Source organism: Oscarella lobularis, chromosome 17, assembly GCF_947507565.1.
Source record: "Oscarella lobularis chromosome 17, ooOscLobu1.1, whole genome shotgun sequence".
Taxonomy (NCBI): Eukaryota; Metazoa; Porifera; class Homoscleromorpha; order Homosclerophorida; family Oscarellidae; genus Oscarella; species Oscarella lobularis.
Genome location: NC_089191.1, coordinates 1,780,878 through 1,801,515, shown reverse-complemented (window position 1 = coordinate 1,801,515; position 20,638 = coordinate 1,780,878). Strand labels below are relative to the sequence as shown.

At 44.6% G+C, this 20,638-nt stretch overlaps 2 protein-coding genes and 1 long non-coding RNA gene across 3 annotated transcripts; 2 read left to right on the top strand and 1 right to left on the bottom strand.

Moving 5' to 3' along the window:
- Positions 1-92: 92 nt before the first annotated feature.
- LOC136197190 (uncharacterized) lies at positions 93-542 on the top strand. The gene is made up of 3 exons (XR_010672478.1): positions 93-132; positions 212-278; positions 343-542. It is a non-coding gene; the product is annotated as an uncharacterized lncRNA (long non-coding RNA).
- Positions 543-2,458: 1,916 nt separating this feature from the next.
- LOC136197591 (uncharacterized) lies at positions 2,459-5,493 on the top strand. Its single transcript, XM_065987385.1, has 2 exons — positions 2,459-5,172; positions 5,223-5,493. Exons 1-2 carry the CDS (start codon positions 2,459-2,461, stop codon positions 5,491-5,493), a joined length of 2,985 nt encoding a protein of 994 aa, XP_065843457.1.
- Positions 5,494-9,418: 3,925 nt separating this feature from the next.
- Positions 9,419-18,837, bottom strand: LOC136197154 (uncharacterized). The gene is made up of 3 exons (XM_065986870.1): positions 17,002-18,837; positions 16,691-16,939; positions 9,419-16,627 (listed from the first exon to the last, which is right to left on the bottom strand). Exons 1-3 carry the CDS (start codon positions 17,425-17,427, stop codon positions 9,479-9,481), a joined length of 7,824 nt encoding a protein of 2,607 aa, XP_065842942.1. The 5' UTR covers positions 17,428-18,837; the 3' UTR covers positions 9,419-9,478.
- Positions 18,838-20,638: the final 1,801 nt, after the last annotated feature.

The window sequence follows — 20,638 nt, the reverse complement described above, 5'->3', positions numbered from 1 at the left end:
ATTAGCTTCAAATTGAGGTTCTCCGCTAACGAAATTTTATTCCCTAAACTGCATCGGCCTTTGTCTAAATAATTTTCTGTTTTTGTAGGTATATTTGTTGTGAGACGTTATCACTACGAAATCCCTACTCAGGTAGATGTAGACGAAATGTCCTGATAAGTCATTTCGATTGGTCAGGAAATCATCTATGGAATAATGTGCATATTTTTAGTTACGTCGTCAAAGGTATTCATGCTGCAAATCCTTTGGTACATACGGACGCCACGCTCAGATGTAGGGTAAGCCGTTTTTTGACAAAACCGGCAAAAAGCCGTTTACCATACAACATATGGGAATCTTTAGGGTCTCGATGTTGTTCGTCGCTCGCGAAAGCGAATAGCGGTCCCCCTGGAACCAGGCGGGCAGAACTCACATCCGAGGGCTGCCTGTCCCAGGCGTCCGAGCCGGGAGACTAAACAGGCTCTAACTCCGACGGGGGAGTAGTGAGGGTGACCCCCACAAAACCGAAGCCTGTACGGACCCTCGCCATCCGTGCAGGTGAACAGCGAAACACAGGACACCTATGCGCAATTTTTTTTAAGAATTTTCGGTTTACTTCCGGGATTTATTAAATAAAATATTATGAAAATGCTTACCGTGACGACGTCGATCACGCAGGTTTCCTATCTTCAGTATCAAAATCAATTTGTTTTCTCAGTTCGATAGCCTTTCGTTCGTCTTCAGGTTTGATTCTATATATAACTAAACTACGGAGGACGATGTTGCGCTTTCATTTAGTGCTCATTAGAAGACATGAGCGCGCGTTTACGTTGCATTGACAGTCTCGAAACTGAATGGTAACAGTAGCTCTTTTCATACCAAACTAATCATATCCTGTTTGATTTGAGGTGCATGCTGCGGCGTAGCAGCTTAATATGTAATATTGAAAGTTTATCTTGTAAGCCTCCGCCTACTGCTCTACCTTTCATAGGCTAGAGTTGACTGAACGCTGCTCATTGTTGTCTTCGCGACGGTGACGTACACTTGACCGCGCTCGCACGTTCGAAGGTAAGAGCATGATCTGCATGTTAGCATTGCATGAAAAGCATTTTCTCTCAAACTCTCATAAACTGCGTCTTCGTACTGCTTATGTGATGCATGGTATGTCGTACGTACGTAAACGTTTCTCGGTCACTTTTGGCAATGTTCTGGCCTCCGGCTTCGCTACGTGCTTCTTGCATATAGCCGCTGTATGGCAAAGGTGGTACATACCCGAAGCTGCGCGTTGGCTGTAGATAAGCGGTGTAGTGAAAATGAATTCAGTTTCGCTTTCACTTTCATTTCGGGCGAAGGGATTTGCCGCAACGTGTTTGTTTTTATAAGCGGCCATCCCAATGCATGAAAGTCAATTAGGAAAGCAGCTACAAGTAGTGCAAATGATATGGTTGTGTATGCTGTTTTAGTAACAATAGCGATAACGTGAGATTAAATTCTCAGCTCAATATTTTTTGATAAAATAAATTTGGTTACATTTTATATTGAATTACGTTTAATCCTAAGCTATAGAACATTAATTTCAACTGTTTTCGTTTCTGGGAAAAAATGAAAGTATTAGTTGCTTTATGTTTGGCAGATAAAGCGATTTTGCCTAACTTCATTATTCTTGTTTGCTGAACAGTGCAACTGTTATGAAGGTGAAGCAAAAAGATGTTAAATTCGAATGCAGTATTTCCTAATTTAGATTTATTATGATATGTTGCGGCTTGAAGGGCTGTTTCTTCTTTCTTCTATTCTATCAACGATACCTCCAATCGTTTCATTTAATTCATCTACAAATAAAAGTAGCCCATTCTTGAGCTTTTGTTCTGATACCGCAGGAAACGCATGGTGCAGTGCTAACAAGGACTTTCGTCATGAGCAAGATCATCCACCATTTCTTCTTGAAAGTGCTGTTGCTGCCTACAAAAGAAGAAGGCATTTTCGGTTTTACAAGGTTTTGCTCTTTGGTGGAAGTACTGCAGATGGAGAGATAAGAACCAAGAGCACATGGATTTACACTCCGTGGACAAACTCATGGGAAAAAAAGAGTTTTAAAAGCGCACCACAGAATCGATTTGGGCATGGAATGAAAACAATTTGTAAAACTAGAGTTGTTATGTACGGAGGTTACCTTGACAACGGAAATCAAACACGGACAAATGATACTTGGATATTTCAAGGTGAAAGCGAGACTTGGACTCGGCCGTTGCTGCTTCGAGGAGTCGCACCAATCAACGCCTTTTATGGTTCTACATCCATTTATCAGCCCAAATCCAACTGTAGCTGCAAAGAGTCTTTCATCTCTGTTGGAGGAAGCCGTCTAGGATCAGATGTTATAGAGTTGCGATGTTTAAACGAGGAACAAAATCTTTATCAATGGGTGTATCTGGCAAAGAGCAATCCGCACCATTGGTTTCCAGTGGCGGGGAACATATCCTTTATGACTGTTGTTCCTGCAACACCAAGAAACTCCACTCATCTTTACGTCAATGGTGGAGCATTGAGCGAAACAATTCCTACGCCGTTTCTATGGCTAGTCGACCTATTGAAGAATGAGTGGAAACTGCTTAGCGACTACAGCTCTGACCCAGATATGACAAAAGCTGCTAAAACAGGGGGTGGCAAGTTGTTTCACATTTTATCCTCAAACAGCCTGCTTCTGATTGATCAATCAAGAGCATTTGCCTTCAATCTGCTCACAAATAGGTGGATGAATGTCTCCTGCCGCTTCTGCTCTCCTCCTAAGACAGACTTTAGCAGACCATCAAAAAGCAGTGTGAAAATTGGCAATACCGTTCTAGTTTTTGGAACCAGTGAAGTGATCCCTGATCAGCAGTACAATAGCGTTGTTTTAAACGTTTCGATTCTCAGTGTAGATTCGAAAGCTAACGCAATGAAAATTGCCTGGGTAGCAAACCCTCCTTCAAAGTCTTCACCCTCGCCTCTTTCACCCGGAACTTTTTCTTCTGCTATATTTGGCGAGTCTCTCTACGTGTTTGGTGGACTCGGGTTCGATGCTAGTTTAGAACTTCTTCAGTACAACTCCGCATTTCTAAACTCCAATTCCGTATGGATTTTAAACTTGAACACTTTATCGTGGCATCAGCAAAATGCAGAAGTGTCACCTTCAGCGCGAGCTAATCACTGTGGAGCAATGGCAGACGACTTGTTTGTACAATTTGGAGGAAACAGCGGTCAATATGAAATGCCTGTCAGCCTAACGTTTGACTCTTTGCTAGACCTAAGAAAAGTTCAATTGACTAAATTCAAGTCAACTTTGTTAGATAGTGTACAGGCGTTTAACGTCACTCAGTCTTATTGGCTTGCTTTGGATACGGTTTTGGCAAAAGAGGTTCCTTCGAGGCGATTTCGATGCTCAATGGCATCAATGTCAAATGGCTCAGTTCTTATGTTTGGAGGACTTGCTGTTTCTTCTTCCTTACGGTTACAGTCACTCAACGACTTGTGGATGCTTACCATAATCAGAAAAAATGTTGTTTTGTGGAGAAACCTTTCTCCAGCTTGCATGTTGAGTCGTCACTGCAACGGCCCACTTCCACGATTCAATAACGTTTTCAAATTCTCAAAGGGTACGGCAGTTGTGTTTGGTGGCGTCGTGCTAAACGGCAGCATTTCTGGCACGTGTCTTGATCAGTACGTGTGGCGGTTTCATCTCAAAACGTCAACGTGGAAAAAGCAAGACGTTAGAAGTCAATCGCCTAATCTTCCAACTTCGCGAAAGAATGAAGCTGCAGCAACCAACTGTTTTTCAGCAGGAGATTTTATTGGAGAAAAACTGTTTGTCAGCTTTCGGTACCTACAACAACCAAACTGCCATTCTACATGTAAGATCGTTGCTAAGCAGAAAACTGAAACGTTTGTTTTGGACTATTACTCTCAAGATCCTGCAACTTGGATAAAGCTGGGTTCATTGCCCAATGATATAGTTCAATCGGATTTGCTGAGCTACGATGGAACTATTGTTTCAATTGGAACATTTAGCGCAGTTAATTTCAAACAAATAAACACTCCTTCAATAACCATTTTGCTCAAACCAGGCTGCCCTCAAGGAATGTTTAGTCCAGATTTTTGGCAAAGCCCATGTCAATTTTGCGGAATATCAAAATATGCTCCGGTTTCTTCAAACGCATGTGCTAGCTGTCCAATTGGCTTGACCACTAAGTTCTTCAATTCTAGTGGCGTTGAGGGCTGTGAGTGTTCCTTTGATTATTGCAAGCACGGAAGTTGTACTATACATACCAAGGTGGGTTCACAAGTACCATCTGTATTATGCAGCTGCAATGTGGGATTTACGGGCAAAAGATGCCAGTATCCCACTTACTTCCTTATTGGAGCAGGAGCCATAACTCTGTCTTCTCTTTTCACTCTTCTCGCAGTCGCCGTTTACAGAACAAAAAAAGAAAATGCGAACAAGGCTGCCAAACTTAGCCAGCTTCAGAAAACCTTATCGATAACAGAAAATGAAATCCAAATCCTAGACAGAATCGATCAAGAGTGTCGTGGTGGATATAGCAAAGTTTACAAAGCGACGTATCGAGGAATGAAACACGTTGCTGTCAAAAACTTGCTGATGGATCTTGCAGAGATCGATGAGACGGTTCTCCTCGAATTTATTCGAGAAATTGAAGTAATGTCTCTTCTGAGCCACAGAAATATTGTCAAATTCTTTGGCGCGGGCAGGTTTGAGAAATCTAATGATCCGTTCTTGGTCTTGGAGTACGTCAAAAGAGGATCGCTTTGTAGCATTCTCTACCCTTCTCCCAACCTTGTCACTTTCAGGCAAAAATTTCAGTTTTCCCTGGATGGCGCTCTTGGAATGGAGTATCTTCACAATTTGAAGTGTCCAAGAATTCATCGCGATTTGAAAACTGCAAACATACTAGTAGATAGAAACTGGGTGGTGAAAATTGCTGATTTTGGATGTGCAAAACTGTTATTTAATGAAGGCGAACCTCTGCGTCCAAAGAAAAGGCGTTCAGCAAGAAATAGCGTAAACGGAAGTTCAAGCAACCTTCTTGAGGAAGGCCTTTTGCCGGAAAAAAGCATGACGGTGTGGCACATAGGAACGTTGTATTGGTGCGCTCCGGAAATTCTTTTACAACAGGCCTACGGTACACCTGCAGATGTTTATAGGTATGATAAGGGTTCCTGGGTGATGCCAATATCTTTATTGATCTTTTTAGTTTTGGCATTGTTCTTTGGGAAATCATGACTAGGTGTCCGCCCTATGAAGAATACGACGACATGGCGAGGTTTACGAAAGGGGAAACTAAAATGGCTATTGCTGTGGGAGGGCGAAGGCCGACAATTCCCCCATTTGTTCCAAGTTCCATAGCTCAGCTCATTAGAATATGTTGGGCTAAGGATCAGAAAAAACGACCAAAGTTCTCACAAGTTGTTAACGATTTGCAGCAGATGCAGTCGCAACTACTCACTGAAAACGAAGTGGAGTAAATCTCGATTGTGTGTCGGACCTATTTGAGGATATGTTGGCGTTTTACAAATAGCCAGTGTTTAGATCTAGTTTTAGTTTTTTTGCTCTCTAACTCTTATTTCTCTTGGATCACACATCTAGTACACTTAGCCACGGAAGAAGACGGGGAGATACAAGTCGCGTGCGCACGAACTGTGACGCAAACTCTTCGCTGATTGGTCCGGTGTGCGTCATAAACCGCAACGGCGTCACGCGAGAGAGCGTTGCTTTTTGCACCTCTACGCGCACACAAAAAAAGGTCATAATTGCAGCGATCACGCTTGTGCAGCGTTTGTCCCGAAAGAAAACGGAAACAAGGGACGACGACGTGCACCCGTGCATGGCCAAGATGGCCTACATGTGACGTCACCGATTCGTTCACGAATCTCCACGAAAGGCCAGGAAAGTGCGACGAAAGACGACCAGAAACGCTCCAACTCATTCGATCGAGCTCGCCTTTCGCCTTTCGAAAGAAACGCGGCGAACTCTATTGAATCGTAGTGAAATAAAGGACCCGTGATTTCGAGCCGTAGATTCGGGCAAAGACAGTTATCTGGGCTCATAGTCAAAGCAGAAAGCAACGGTTGTGTTGCATTTTCTTGCAGATTCGAGAGGGATGCGCTCGCTCACCCGCGTTTCGCTTGGAAAGCGTGCATATAAACTGTGTGAGCCTCTTCGACGTCGATTCCTGCGCATTTCGGCTAATCTCTAGACGCGTAGGGATAATCGATCGTCGAACTAGCGTAAATTAGCGAGGAAACATTTTATGTCAAGCGCGCTATAACTAAGATGGCGTGTTCGACGAATTCGATGTTATTCTCGGCGTTCAGCTATACAGCGCACCAGGCAGCATCGAGCCTCCTTCTGCAGGACAGTCGTTTGACTTTCTCAACGTTATATCGCGTAGGGACTTCAAGTTTTTTTTGCATCAAACGGGAACTGCTATCTTCATTGTTTCATTAATTAATTGTTCGCAGGCTTTTTCCTAGATTCCATTTACGTCTCAACGACGTTGTCGACGAGAACGATCGACGGCTGTGAGAAAAAATGTCGTGGTTCTAGCGTCCCTGAACCCTCAAAAGAAACCTCACCCGTTTTCTCATCTTGTATCATAAAAAGCCTGTTTTGAGGTACTTATAATTAAAAGAGCATTATTTACCTTTTGGGCTTCATTAATATGATCAAGAACCCCTCTTACTGTCGAACGCTTGATTTTCAAATCATAAATCTAAATTAAAAATTTATCACAAGAATTTCTTTGAAGCTCTTATCAGAGCATACCTGCAATTTTAACTGCATACCTCCGCTTGCTAAGGAGTTGACTTTAGGAGTGTAGCATTGCTCAGTTTCATTGACTTCATAAATAAATGACAAGAATAATTAAGTAGGTTTCCAATTGGTTGAAAGACTACTTATTCTGGCAGTTTCGCTTAGTTTTGTATGAACATTAGTCAAACACTGGTCAACGTCATCAACAAGAGCACAAAGATGCGTCTTTGAAGAGCAAAATTAATTGCATTTCTGCACGTAAAAGGTTTAATTACTTAGGAGTGGGTCACATCCTCTAAACCTTGAGTCAATCGTACTTTTCTAAAAAGAAATAGAACCTCGGACACCGATTTGGGTCGCCCAAAGCGAAGAAAAGAGGCAATCTTGACAGGTGAAAAAGATCCGAATTGAATTTCTCCTAGAGAATCAAGGACTACCAGATGAGCAAAACTTCTAGAAGCGTGCAAGCCGCAAACAAAGGTAATGAATCTTTTTCCAGTAAGAGTAAAAGTTAGATAACAACTTCCGGGACTGATTTCAATACTTTCCTCAGCAATATTCAATTCACAGGTCATTCTTCGAAGAAGCTTTCGCTGATACTCTTCGAAGATTTCCGGCGTTGTTTCTGGAAGGCAAATTCGCAGCAAGCACTTATCTCTGTCTATAAAGCATTTCGACGCTCTGTTCCTTTTCTGAACGATTGTCATTTCTGGTACGTACTCACAGCTAACGTTAATTTTCTTCTCAGCTGAGACGACTGCAGTACAGTAAGTTGTAACCATATGGACAAAAGCCGCGCGATTTGGTTCCCAGACGTCTTTGAGCTCCTCATGGACATAAATAAATGCAAAGTCTGGAAAATCCGTTCTGGGGTATTTAGAAGGAGGATCAGCACGGCCTTCTTCTACGGTAGCAGGAGAACGCTTCCGGGAAATTGACATTTTCTCCGAAGTATTTTCGTCAGGCACCTTGTCTGATTCGCGAGCTTGAGCTGCGACTAAGATTTCAGTTCTGGAACTTTTCGAAGGAGAATCAGAAGGTACTTCATTCACATTACCAAGGGCACGCTTTCGGGCAACTGAGATCTCATCTGAAGTATATTCGCAAGGAAGTCTCTCTGATTCATGAGCTACGTCTGTAGCAGAAGCGACGCAGTGAAGTAAAGCCTTTCGGCTTTCGTCCAGTTGTAGAACAGCCAAAAATGAATCAAAGTGACAAGGCGAACTCGACCTCAACACCGTGAGCAAGTCGCGAGCCACATCTTCCGGCGATGTTTGAAGATCCTTAGAGTTTCGCCGACTTTGATCGTACTGGGCTTGAGAAATGCATCCGCGTGAGACAAGACTATCGAGAAGAGCTCCTCCATCAAGAGCATTGACGAGAAGAGGAACAATTTTCTCTGTAACTCGAACGAGATGAGTCCACCTAGGATCGGCCATGTCGTCCGAGAATGCGCAGTATGTAATGTTTACCGAGCATCACGTGAGAAAACACGTGCGACGATTTAATACACGTGCGATGATTTTCGAGGTGTTATCGCAAAGATTTTCCAAAATGAAGTCGAAGTAGGTCACGTCTATAAGTGTTTCAAATAACACAATTAGTTAGGCATTTTTTGCGTGGCTAATCAATCACATGTTTAAATAAATGAGAAAAGCCGCAGACATTTATAATGGACCAACGCTACTAAGACTGATAAATTTTGAGGATGCCTTTATGATATCTAGAAATAGAATAATAAACTCTCGTCTGCGAACCTTACCTTACATTCCACCTTACATTTGGCTGGCGAAGAACTGCTCGTGAGACTAGGGAGCCTCACTTTTTCCTAGCTCGAGAAAAGGTCCGAAAAGGTACTTTGAACGACATTCCACAAAAGCCCAATCGTTGCTGCACTCGCAGTCAAAAGGTTTACTTCGACGACGCGTGACCCGGATATAGCGTCATTCCACGATCTTCTAGAACGAAACCGCGTAAGAATTGGACCTTTTATACGATAACGCTGCTGCGCGACGGTGTTTTTTACCCGCCTATTCAATTAAAATGCGTAGAAAAGTTCTGTGATGTGCCAAAAAGCGCCTTTTGGTCGGCGCGATGAGCTTTTTCGACGAATGCTGCGTCTTTTCTCTTACACCAATGACGGTTAGTCTGAGAGAAAGACGTAGACGCACGCGCGTGCGTGCGGGGGCCCCTTTCGATGTCTTTTTCCATCGTTCTTCCGCCATCTTGCTTTCGCGTAAAAAAAAATCAAAACCGCGCAAAACTAATCAGTTACGTCGCGCGGGTAATCGAAATTTTTCGCGTGAGTCCCAATTTTCACCTTAGCAAGTGTGACGTAAATATATTTATATTTGTATTGTTTTTTTTTCACCGAAATGTCTATGTGATGATCTGATTTTATATGTGCATAGGGTCAGCTTAAGCAGTGTCCAATGTCGGCGTGTGTTTGACCATGATTCACATTGGTTACTTAAGACATTTTATGACGGTAATCAATATCGCTAAACTAATGTCAATGACATCAAGTAACTTTCTAGCTGAATGCGTAAGCCTGAAGGAACATGCCTTACAACTATCACAAACTCAAAACATCCATGACAAGTAAGTCTCTAACGTAACTCTCTAATCTATGCGTACACCTGAATCTATCCCATGGACACAACAACCTTACAACTATCGAACTCATCTATGACAAAATTACGGAACAAAGAGAGAAACACATCTTTCGGACGAGCCATTTTGAGGATCGCTTAACAGAACTCCGTCGGACGAAACGGCCGTTCTTCTGCCGGCTTCATTGTAAGCGCGAACGGTGACGAAAATCATGGTGTCCACAGGCAACGTGGCGTTTGGATTTGAAGCTGTCAAATTCAATCCAACCGAAACGAATCCTTGAATGTCGCCTTGTCCATGCGTCGTTCCAATGCTCCATTCATAGTCGACAATCCCCGACTCGCTATCGTAGAAATCGAACCATGTTGCCGCGACGACTTCGTTAGAGTATTGACAGTCAATGTCGACTTCTTTACCGTCAATAACTGTTCCTCCTTTCGGTGACGTCATGTCCACGGTGACCCCGTCAGACGTGGAAGTATACGATAGTCCTGCCGCATTGATTCCTGTTACTAAGCAATAGTAGGTCCATGTGTGCTGGAGTTTCACTCCGACGAAACGCCATTCGGTAGAGTTGGTTACTTCGCTTTTTTCCTTGACATTGCACACGGTTTTAGTTGTTCCCAAGCAGGACCTGTAGGCAACAATGCCGCTATCAGGATCACTGAAGTCGTCCCAGCTGCAGTCTATGTAAGAAGAGTCGCCTTGAAAATTTCTATCACGCTTGCCTTTTCCGTCGTAAACTCGACCGGGAATTGGCCTGGTGGGATCGACAAGGATTCCATTGGAAGAGGCAATCGTTTGAAGTCCAGCTGCATTGTAGCACATCACTGACGTGTAGTACGTCATTCCCGGTGTCAGAACGCAGTGCAGGCAACTCGCGTTCATTCTCAGGCCAATCGATTCAGGAGAAAGCAATTCGGCGCCGCCCGGTCTGGTTCCGACGTACCATGCACAGTCATCAATTCCGGTTTCTTCGTCAGTCATTTTCCCCCATGTCGCTGAAATTCCTACCGTCGAGAACTGGTAGTCGAGGTCTGATGCACCAGCCCCATCTTGCACGTACGATCCCTTTGGCGCCGTTGCGTCGTAAACGACTTCGACGGACCTTTTAAGAGTCTCCAATCCTACAGAGTTTGTTGCATTTATGAGGAGTTCGTATTTGGTGGCGGTCGTCAAATTGACTAGGGCAGAAAAAGATGTGTCTTTTCCAGCGGCATTCATAGATCCATTGGGATGCGCTCCTGACTTCACAATCATCCACTCGTAGGTGGAAATGCCACTTTCGTTGTCAACAAAGTCTGACCATAGCCCCGAAACGTTGACAAGTTCATTAGATGTGGTACCAAGGATCAGACTAACCACGCCACCGTTAGGTGGTGTTTCATCTACAACAAATCCGTCAGAGAGCGCCTCTGCTACCAGGCCAATCTCGTTCCTGCACGACACTTTTGTCTTATACAGGTAGCTGTGAATCCACGTTGTTAGTTGTATAGTAATTGCTCCTGTGCCGTTTGAGCTTTTCTCTTCACTCCAGATGACGTTGCTAGAAGATGACTCGATAACGCAAATTTTGCACGATTCTACTGGACTGTCGGGATCAGTGAAGCCCTTCCACTTGGCGCTAAAAGATTCGTTCACTGTGTAATAACTTCTGTCAGCAGTCAATCCATCAAGAACGTCTCCAGCTATAGGCGGCGTCAGGTCAATCAAAAAGCCCTCAGACTGATGATTAGTATAAGTAATGAATGAATCCAGCGAAGAGCGAAGACTGACGTAGTAGCGTTCGCCTTGAAGCAATAGGCAGGACGTGCAGACGGCGTTTCTTGCTGAGCCAGTAGAAGTATAGTTAAGTATCTGATTGCCTCCGGGGACGGTGCCTATGCTGAAGTAGTATTGGTAGCCAAGAGCATATGATTCGTTATTGAGACCGTTCCGCCAATGCCAGGAAATCTTTATCACCGCAACTGTATATGTCATTTCTATATTGCAGCAGTCAGATGGACTAAGACTCTCTGTAGGAGCCGGCAAGTGAAATGCTTTTTCAATCCAGTTAGAAACAAGACCTGCCGTGCTAAGAGCTCTAGCAGAAACGATTTGAGTTGTCCCGTAAAGAGATCCGCTGTGCACCGAATGTGTGTACACAAATCCTTCATACGGTGAGAGCACAGTAGAGTCACTTGACCGATTTCCGCCTTGACGTAACTCAATTGAGTCAACAATAGACTCCGGATCGCGAAACTCACTGAATTGTACAGTGAAAGAAGTGTTGTCGTAATGCAATAGCTCAATCATTCCAGCGGCTGGCGGCGTTCCATCTATGCTTACAAAGGGTGACGTCGACGTCAATGAAGCTCTGTTCGTGCAATTTGCATAAACTTCAACATTTTTAGAGTACGAATATCCGTTGGTGCTCACGTTTATCGTTTGCCTAACAGCACTTTGAAGGCTTAACTGAATAGCCCACTGCTTAGGAGCAGTGAGGAATAGCTGACACTGCGGAGGTCCGCTTTGATGATCGTATCCTCCAGTCCAATTCACCGTTAGCAGATTATTTGTAGACCATTTGAGTCCCGTTATAAAGCCTGCTTTTGGTCTGGTCAGATCTATTCTAAAGCCATCAGAGGTAGCAGTGCTTTTAAGTCCGGCGCCGTTAGATGCCTCGACAGTAACTAAGTATTTGACGTTAGCAGTGAAAGAGCAGTTCTGGCAAAAAGCTGACGTACGTAGAGCTACACTGGTAAACGGAAGCACCTGGCACCCATCCTTATCAGTGCCTACGGACCATCTGTATGACTCAATGCGACTTTGAGTATCAGTAAAATTGTACCAATGAGCTCCTATTCCAGTCATCTCGTATTTCCAGTCAATATCGATTTGGCTCATTCCGTCAAGCACATAACCTCCACTAGGAGGAGAAACATCGATCATGAGTCCACTCGACGACTTCACCGAGTACAGATGAGCTTTATTGAATGCCTTTACGTAGACGAAGTACATCCCATTCGTTTGAAGAGTTAGATTTTCTGCAGTAGCAGCCGTGTCGAGCTTCACGTCAAAAAACGGCTGAATTTCTTGCTTTGGCAAAGGAGCTGTACGGCTAATCGACCACCAATAACTGTCTATGCCACTTTCTGGATCAGTGAAATTGTTCCACCGCGCTACTATGACTTCAAGAGAGTACTGATACCTTGGAGTAGTAACGGTTCCATCTGCGGGTGGAGTTGCATCGATGACTATACCATTAGACGACTGAACTGAAACGAGACCGAGTTCATTTGCACACCGAACAAGGACAAAGTACTTCGCACCAGACGTCATCGTCAAAGAAGAAAAAACGTGAGATGTAGCATTTATCGAGACCATCTCATATGAATAAAAATCGTCAGTCGAGTTTGTGGTGCCAATTCCAATGTGGCACTCCTTGAGCTTGCTGTGATCATCAGTAAACATGTCCCAATTGGCTGAAAGATGTGATAGTGTAGATTGAAAAGCAAGATCGCCGTTTCCGTTGCCGTCACGAACAGTGCCTGTAATAGGAGGAATTTCGTCATACAAAGTCCCCTCGGTACAAACCTTAGAGATCAGACCAGCTCGATTTTTTCCAGCAACCGCTACATAGTACCTAAGCCCAGAAACGAAGTTTGTCATGCAAGAACCTTTTGTCTTTGTGCCAACGTTCATGTAATTTTGCACTTGCGTACCACACTTCTTCGTGCCAATAGCCCACTTGTAGTACCACATAGGACTCTCTGTGTCAGTGAAGCCGGGCCACGACGCGTTGAGCGCCCGTCCTTCAACAATGTTCACGATTACGTTCTCTGCAGGCGGTACTACGGGTGACGTGACGTCGACCGTTACTCCATTGGACGAAGCGGCAATTTGAAGACCAGCTTTGTTGTAGCAGAGAACAGAAATAAAATATTTTTTGCCATTGTCAAGCTGAATGTCGGTGCTAAAAGTGACGTTTGAACCCACATCTGTGTAGTTCATGATATCAGTTCCGTTAGCTGACGTTCCAATTGCCCATTCAAAATAATCAACAGCACTTTCCAAGTCACTGAATCCATACCAGTGAGCGGCTATCTTTGTGTTTTCACTTTGGAAATTGTTGCCTGGCTTCACGGTACCGTGAATGACGACGCCTTTCACAGGACCAGATAGGTCAATCAAGACGCCGTCAGAATGAACGCATGTTTGAAGACCGGCTGTATTTGTTGCACAAACCTTAGCATAGTAAACGTCATTCTGTTGAAGGTTCAAGTCGCTGAACGTGTGAGACGTCGTTTCATTCACAACTGTTGTCATATTGACAACATTGCTATCTCCTGGTTCGGATCCAAGACCAACTTCTAAAATGGCAATATACGACTCGTCATCGCGAATCAAAGGCCAAGTGAATGATATCACGCTATTAGAAGAATGATAGTCTATGTCAGCCAAGGGACTTTCACCGTCCTTTACCAAGACCTTCTTTGGTGGAGTCGTATCAATTAAAACACCATCTGAAACGCTTTTCACCTTCAGTCCTGCTCCGTTGTAACCTAGAACGGTCGCACGGTAGAGCGTGTTGTGATTCAGGAACATGCATGACAATACATGAACCCAGTAGGACCCGTTCATTTTTTGGGATGATTCAAGTCTCCCCGAGTTGTTGAAACAGGCTGGGTTAGAACTCCAAGACCACTCGTAAAACTCCATTCCACTATCAGGATCGGAAAATCCGTCCCAGCGAAATGCAAGCGCTGTAGTGTTGGACGAATAGTCAATATCAGTCAACAGACTACAAGAATCAGCACAGAGATCGTAGACTACTCCAGCAATAGGGTGCGTATCGTCTGGAGTAATTCCGTCAGACGTTCCGATGGAAGACAGTCCAGCGTTGCTAGTGCATCGTACACTAGCGTAGTACGTTGTGTTGTGAACAAGCAAGAGCGAATAAGAAAACGAAGTGACATTTGGAAAAATTTCTTTTTCGAAGACGACTACTTTGCTTTGGTTTTTGAGAGACCAGTAGCAGAAATTTAACTCGCTGAGAGACGAAAAACGCTTCCATTTTGTGCGAATGCCTGTTAGACTAGCCTGGTAGTCTCTGTCCACGGTGTCGACGTTTAGCACATCTTCAAAGCGAGTATCATTGATTTTTGTCGTTCCTGGAGGAAAAGCATCCACTAAAACGCCGTCGGAAAAAGCGTCTGTATAAAGCCCCGCTTTGTTAAAACATCTAATTTTGACAATGTATCTCTTTCCCGTGGCCAGTGTAAGATTGGTAACGGTCGTGTTGCCTGCCATAGTTGCGCTTCCTCTCGACACGGATACATTTTTGAATGCTGAATCCTGCGTTGTGTTTGATTCACGAACCGCCACTTGGCAGTAATCAAGTTTGCTTTCTTCATCCTTGAAGTCGCTCCAATTAACATCAACAGACGTATTAGCGCTCTGAAAGTCAATGTCTTTGCCTTTAGAAAGTCCATCCAGCACTTTGCCAGCTTCAGGTGGACTGTAATCGGTGATGAATTTAGTTGAGGTAATAAAACTTTTCCTGAGAGCGCCGTTGGTTACAATCAACCTCAAATTGTACGAGTACCCAGACAAGAAGCTTCCGTTGTGCAAAATACGACGTTCGTCCGTAGGAAGAGTTACAATTATAACGCAGTCCTCAGGATAGGAACAATTCAAATACTCTTTATACCCATCCTCATTGCAGGCGGAGTCTGACGCATTGGTAACACTTTCAGCGCATACCGTCCATTGAATTTTACTTATGCCACTCTCGGGATCGTTGCAGCCGCGCAGACGAGCCCGAATTCGAGACGTGAGCGATTTGTTAACAAAGTTCAGTTGGGTGTAGTTATCATCTTTTACAATCGCCAATGTTCCTGTAACCGGATTCGTTATATCGACCTTGACGCCGTTGGAAGATCCTATCGAGAAAAGTCCAGCTCGGTTATAAACACGAAGCGTGACGTAATAAGTCGTATTGTGCTGCAAAGACACAGTGACGTTGCCAGAATCTGCCTGCACTTCTGTGAAGTTGTGGGTATTGCTTCCGTTTGGAGCTGTACCAACAGCCATCTCGTACTTTTCTTCTAGTCCACTTTCGCTGTCGTATATTAAAGCGCTATTCCAGTGGGCCCTAATAGACCGGTTGTTCATTTGATAAGTAATGTCCTCATGCTGATTGGGTTGAGGACGATTTCCGTCATAAATGATGCCAATGAGGGGAGGAGTCGTGTCGACTAGAATTAAAGAAGAATTAAGAAATGAGATATCGTTTCTGACATTTTTTGCTAACACATTGACGACATAAATGGCTCCGTTTGTTAAGGACTGATTTGTTAGCAGTACATCTACCGTACCGGCACTCGTGGTTGTAACTGTCTGCGGAGCCACGACCGTTTCATTTCCAGTAGCCGCAGCCAACTGCCAGTCAAGTGTTACGTTGTCACAGGGCACTGTGAAATTTATAAATGTAATTTTTATTTCTTTGTTGTTTGTTATCATGAAATATTCGTTGCCATCTGAAGCCATCTTAAGGGAAAGAAGAGTTGAAGCATCAGATTTGTACACGAAAATTGCCGCAATAGATAAATCAACGCCAGACGTTCTCTTGGGCGTGTTTCCAAGATGAACTGTTGTGCAGTTTCCTCCTTCGCAGTGTCTACACTCTGCTCTACCTCCTTCGCAAGTCAAATCAGGATAGTCACACTGATCTTTGCTAGTATAGCATGAATAATTCGCCTCATGGTATACCGGAAGGCACTCTGATCCATCACATCGTGTACCACTCACGCAAGGATTAGTGTCAACAGTGTGATTTGCGCATTCGTGTGTAAAATTGTAGCCCGAGCACGTTCCGTTGCTGCATATGTCATTGCGCGTGCACGAATTATTGTCATCGCAGGGAAAGCCCTTTGAGTAATTCGTCCAATGACTTGCCGTAGAGAAAATGTCGCAATATTGACACTGATTGTGCGGATTTTTTTCTCCGTCGTAGTAGCAAGTCCCATTAATAAAGCAGCCGCAAGTAGTGGAATCCCACAAGCAGCCTTTAATTACGTCACAAGTGCTCGTCCCATTGCAACCTTGGCACGGCAAGGAGCACTCAATTCGAGTCCCCTCACACAAGCCATCTTCTTTACATTTATCAGAATGCGTGCACGAATCGTTGTCATTGCAGTTGTTGCCTGTAAGAGGCGTCCACACCGTAGTACTGTTATTTGGTTGGCAAGACTTAACGAAAAGAGAAAAAAACAGTTTCAGTATACACTATTGATAATATTGGGGTAGATCTACCTGGCACTGCGAGTGTTGCGTGTCATCATGCCTTTCTCCTCTGTTCCGACAACTCATATCAATCAGACAATAGCCAGACTTCAATATGCACCCAGTTCCATTGCAATACTCACAGGATTTACACGAAAACAGACTTCCACTGCATACTCCGTCTCCGCACTGGTCGTTCCTAGTGCACGCTTGGCTGTCGTTGCACGATCCACCCGAAAGAACCGCCCATTCGTCGTGTGACACCGTTCCGTCGCATTCCTATAATCCAAATAAAAAACTCAACGAACGAAGCAGTACATCAACAGTAGTAAAGGGAATACCTGACACGATTGGTTGCCTGTTGAAGACCGCCGGTGGTTATAATCGTAGCAAATACCGTTGATTTCGCAGGCATTCAAATGTACAAAGCAACTTAATTCTTCTGCTTTAAGAACACACATCTGATTTTCAGAAACATAGTGTGTTCTTGAGCGAACGCTTGATTCGTCGTAGCAAGGTGCACTGCAATTGCTCCAATCGGTCCAGGGAGTACACGTAGGAGCAGGCGTTGGAAGTATAAATACTTGGTCACGGTTAATTGGGTTATAGTTTTGTGCTTCGGAAAAGTGAACAAAAATAATCAGTAGAGCAAGGCATGTATTCCACAAGTCAAACCGAAACAGATTGACTTTCAAACACGTTCGATGATTTAGAATCGTTTCGCACATTCGAGGAAGTTTTTGAGTTGATAAAGAATTATTAGTCATTGTGACGGTAGTGCGCTAACCCTAGCTAATTGGGGCCTAATAGATCATTCATCCTCTCACGATACATGGTGACAGGATGGGTCACTTGCGCTCTCCTTTGCTCGCCTCGCCGTCGCTCTACGACGCAAGAGCATCTCCTATACTCGCCTCGCCGTCGTGCTACGACGCAAGAGTACCTCCTCTACTCACCTCGCCGTCGTGCTACGACGCAAGAGTACCTACTGCGCTTTCCTCGCCGTCGCTCTACGACGCAAGCCTACTTTCTGCTCTCTCCTCGCCGTCGCTCTACGACGCAATCCCACCTACTGCAACGCCATCGTCCGTCTCTCGCGCTTCTCCTCGTTTTTCGTCGTCTCGCTTGAGCGACGACGCACGCTTGCCTTCTTTTCTGCCTTCTTCTACGTCTTCTTCTCTGCCTTCTTCTACGTTTTCTTCTTTTCTGCCTTCTTCTCTGCCTTCTTCGCCGTCCGCATCGCCAATCTTACCTTCTTCTACGCCTTCTTCTATGTCTTCTTCGCCGTCCGCATCGCCGACTGCCCGTCCGCTCGTTTTCACTTTACCACCGTCTGCCTGTCTGCTCTCTTTCACTTCGCGACCTCCCACGTCGTCTCTCTCTCACTCATCTATGCTCTCTACGCCGTCGCGCTCACGTAAAGACTCTCACCTATCTTCGTCGACCGTTTCGCTGCTCCGACTTCGCCGCGCGTCCTCGATCGTGCGGCCGACCAGCGTCCCTCTGCCGGCGAGTTCAAAGGCCGCAGCGCTGATACCATCGCAGACGCCTGGCAACCGTTGCGCCAAGCGTGGGACGCGTACGCGTTCATTACTCTCGTTACGCACCTGTCCGACAATTATCTCACGGATCTGCCGCCCATCGCCCGAAGAAAGATGCACTACTCCGCTGTACTCCGACGCTTTTTCTCCTGACCATCCACGTGCGCAGTGTTGAACTCTTAACTCTTCTTTGTGTTGTCTGTGTAGTCTACTTTTTTTTTGTTTTGTTTTGTTTGAAGAAGGGGGGATGTGACGGTAGTGCGCTAACCCTAGCTAATTGGGGCCTAATAGATCATTCATCCTCTCACGATACAGTCATTTCTTTCTAAGAAAAAGAGAAAAACGATAAAAGCATATGAAAAACAAATCACGACCAATAAAATGGCAGGACATTTGACTTCCCGTTCAGCAGTACGTATAGTTCGGTCCCAAGTATGCCTCAAATGGCTTTGCCGCAGAAGGACTGTCAGTGCTAAGGCAACGCGAGGAGAGCGCGAGACGCTAATACTGAAGTGAAATCACACCGTCCGCCCATTTTCGTGTCGAACATCATCTCATGCGGTTTCAACGACATTAGCACGTGAAAAACGCGTCCCTTGCGGTTGCTGAGATATCGTTTCGTACCTTGCTGCTTCGTCGGAGGTCGTAGCATCGAAAGAGAGTGCTTCCAGCACTCCCGTATGACGGAAGCTTTTGGGTCGGGGAGATAAGTAGAGGCCAGCTAGATCTACTGCCGTTGGCGACCGCGCGTGAGATACGAACATTCCATGTACTTTGAGTCATTGTAAAACGACAGAAATGGCTCGATTCGGTCGGTAATCTTGAGCGAGTCGCGTGTCAACCATATTGAGTTTCGCGTTCCTTTCCTAGACTGGCCAATAGCCAAAGGCGAACCTGTCACGCCCTTTTTTATACTTTTTGCGACGGCGATTTGTTACCTTACGATTTTCAGCGTTTGCCCGGCCAAGAGCGACGGAAAAGAGTTTCGTTTCTAGAGGTAAGGCAACTCGGGAACGTATGGGACCTGCGGGCAGTACGCGAGCCTCGCAATTCGCTAGATTTACCGCGATCGATCGACGTAGAAATCTCAATACATTGTACAGTATTGCCACCGGCAAATTTCTCTTTTCGTACGGACGGACGACATACGATAGGCCGACCTTCTGCGATCGGGGCACGACTAGACGTCTGTACGTCAAATTATTTTCGTAGGTATTTTTCAAAGCGTTTGTTCGACCGATCGAATCCGAAAAAAATCCGAATAGGTAAGACGGCGAAAGGGTATCCGTACGGTAATATATATATAAGGCCAGCAAACGAATTTTCCTGCGTATCGGGATCGTTGTTCGAAATCCCCATCCCTATGCAAAACGGCCTGTTAGCCCTGCTAGCCGACAAATAGTCTTCGTCCTCGATCTCCAAGATGAAGAGTTTCAAAACCGATGTTTTCTTAAAATTACTTGCTCTATGAAAACATTCGACTACAAAGTTGACGCAGACTACAAGCTGAGGGTGATTCGAGGTTTTCAGCGTTATTACCCTCAATTATATTTAATTGAACATTCTATTGTAGTTCTTAAGTTTTTATATTTATTTACTACTCCGGACTTTTCGGCGTTTCTTAACCCACAAATGAACATCCATTAGCTTATTTTTGGCTAGTTTCATATCTGCAGATTATTTAATTAACGTTTCGGCGATGTAGATGGCGAGACATCTGTCATAATTTTTTCATTTTTTAAAGTGAGTTTAAAAGGTAGTTTGTCAATAGGACGTATTGCTTTCAATTTCAAGCCAGGATTATAGGCTAACAAATTTTACAAGGTAATCTCATTCTATGTTATCACACGTCTCTCGCTGCAGAGTAGCCGTTCTTGCCTTTTCCCTGCAGCGAGTTTCTCTTCAGCTGCGACGATTGGGCGTTGTTGTCTTCATCATGGCCGCTTTGCGCGCAGTTCTACCTCTTTTTATTATTTGGCTGGCAGAAGGCGTTGTGGAGCTGTCTGATCGGCTCTCTGCCGGCGCGTCCTCTGTGTTAAACACAGCGGGTCAGGGAGAGTCTTTGGCTTTTAGCTATTTTTCTGCTCCTTTTTGCCTGGAATACGACTACACTATGCAGCTTCACTTTCACTCGACTAAAAGCGGTGGACATGGAATGGCGGCAAAGGTACGTGCGTACATGGGTGAATTTTGAGACGTTCATGGATGGGTGCGTATAAAAGTGGATTATCCTGACCGTTTGTCGCTATTTAATTATATGTGTGCATTTTTGGATGCTGAAAACGTTTTGTCTGAAGGAGGCAGAGGCGCCCTCTGCTTTTCTTTGTCCGCCCTCTTTAGACCGACTCACGATTTTAGTTATGCTATAACCACGTTAGTGGATGAATTATTGACTTCGCAGTAATCTGTAGGTGAACTGTTTTAAGTTTTTACACGT

Excerpts from the sequence above, each read along its gene's own strand:
- LOC136197591 (XM_065987385.1), top strand. The coding sequence starts at position 2,459 with ATGACTGTTGTTCCTGCAACACCAAGAAACTCCACTCATCTTTACGTC. Across the intron at positions 5,173-5,222 it reads ACACCTGCAGATGTTTATAG|TTTTGGCATTGTTCTTTGGG; the intron begins GTATGATAAGGG and ends TGATCTTTTTAG.
- LOC136197154 (XM_065986870.1), bottom strand. The coding sequence starts at position 17,427 with ATGACTAATAATTCTTTATCAACTCAAAAACTTCCTCGAATGTGCGAA. Across the intron at positions 16,940-17,001 it reads CAGGCAACCAATCGTGTCAG|GAATGCGACGGAACGGTGTC; the intron begins GTATTCCCTTTA and ends TTTGGATTATAG. Across the intron at positions 16,628-16,690 it reads CGCAACACTCGCAGTGCCAG|TCTTGCCAACCAAATAACAG; the intron begins GTAGATCTACCC and ends CTTTTCGTTAAG.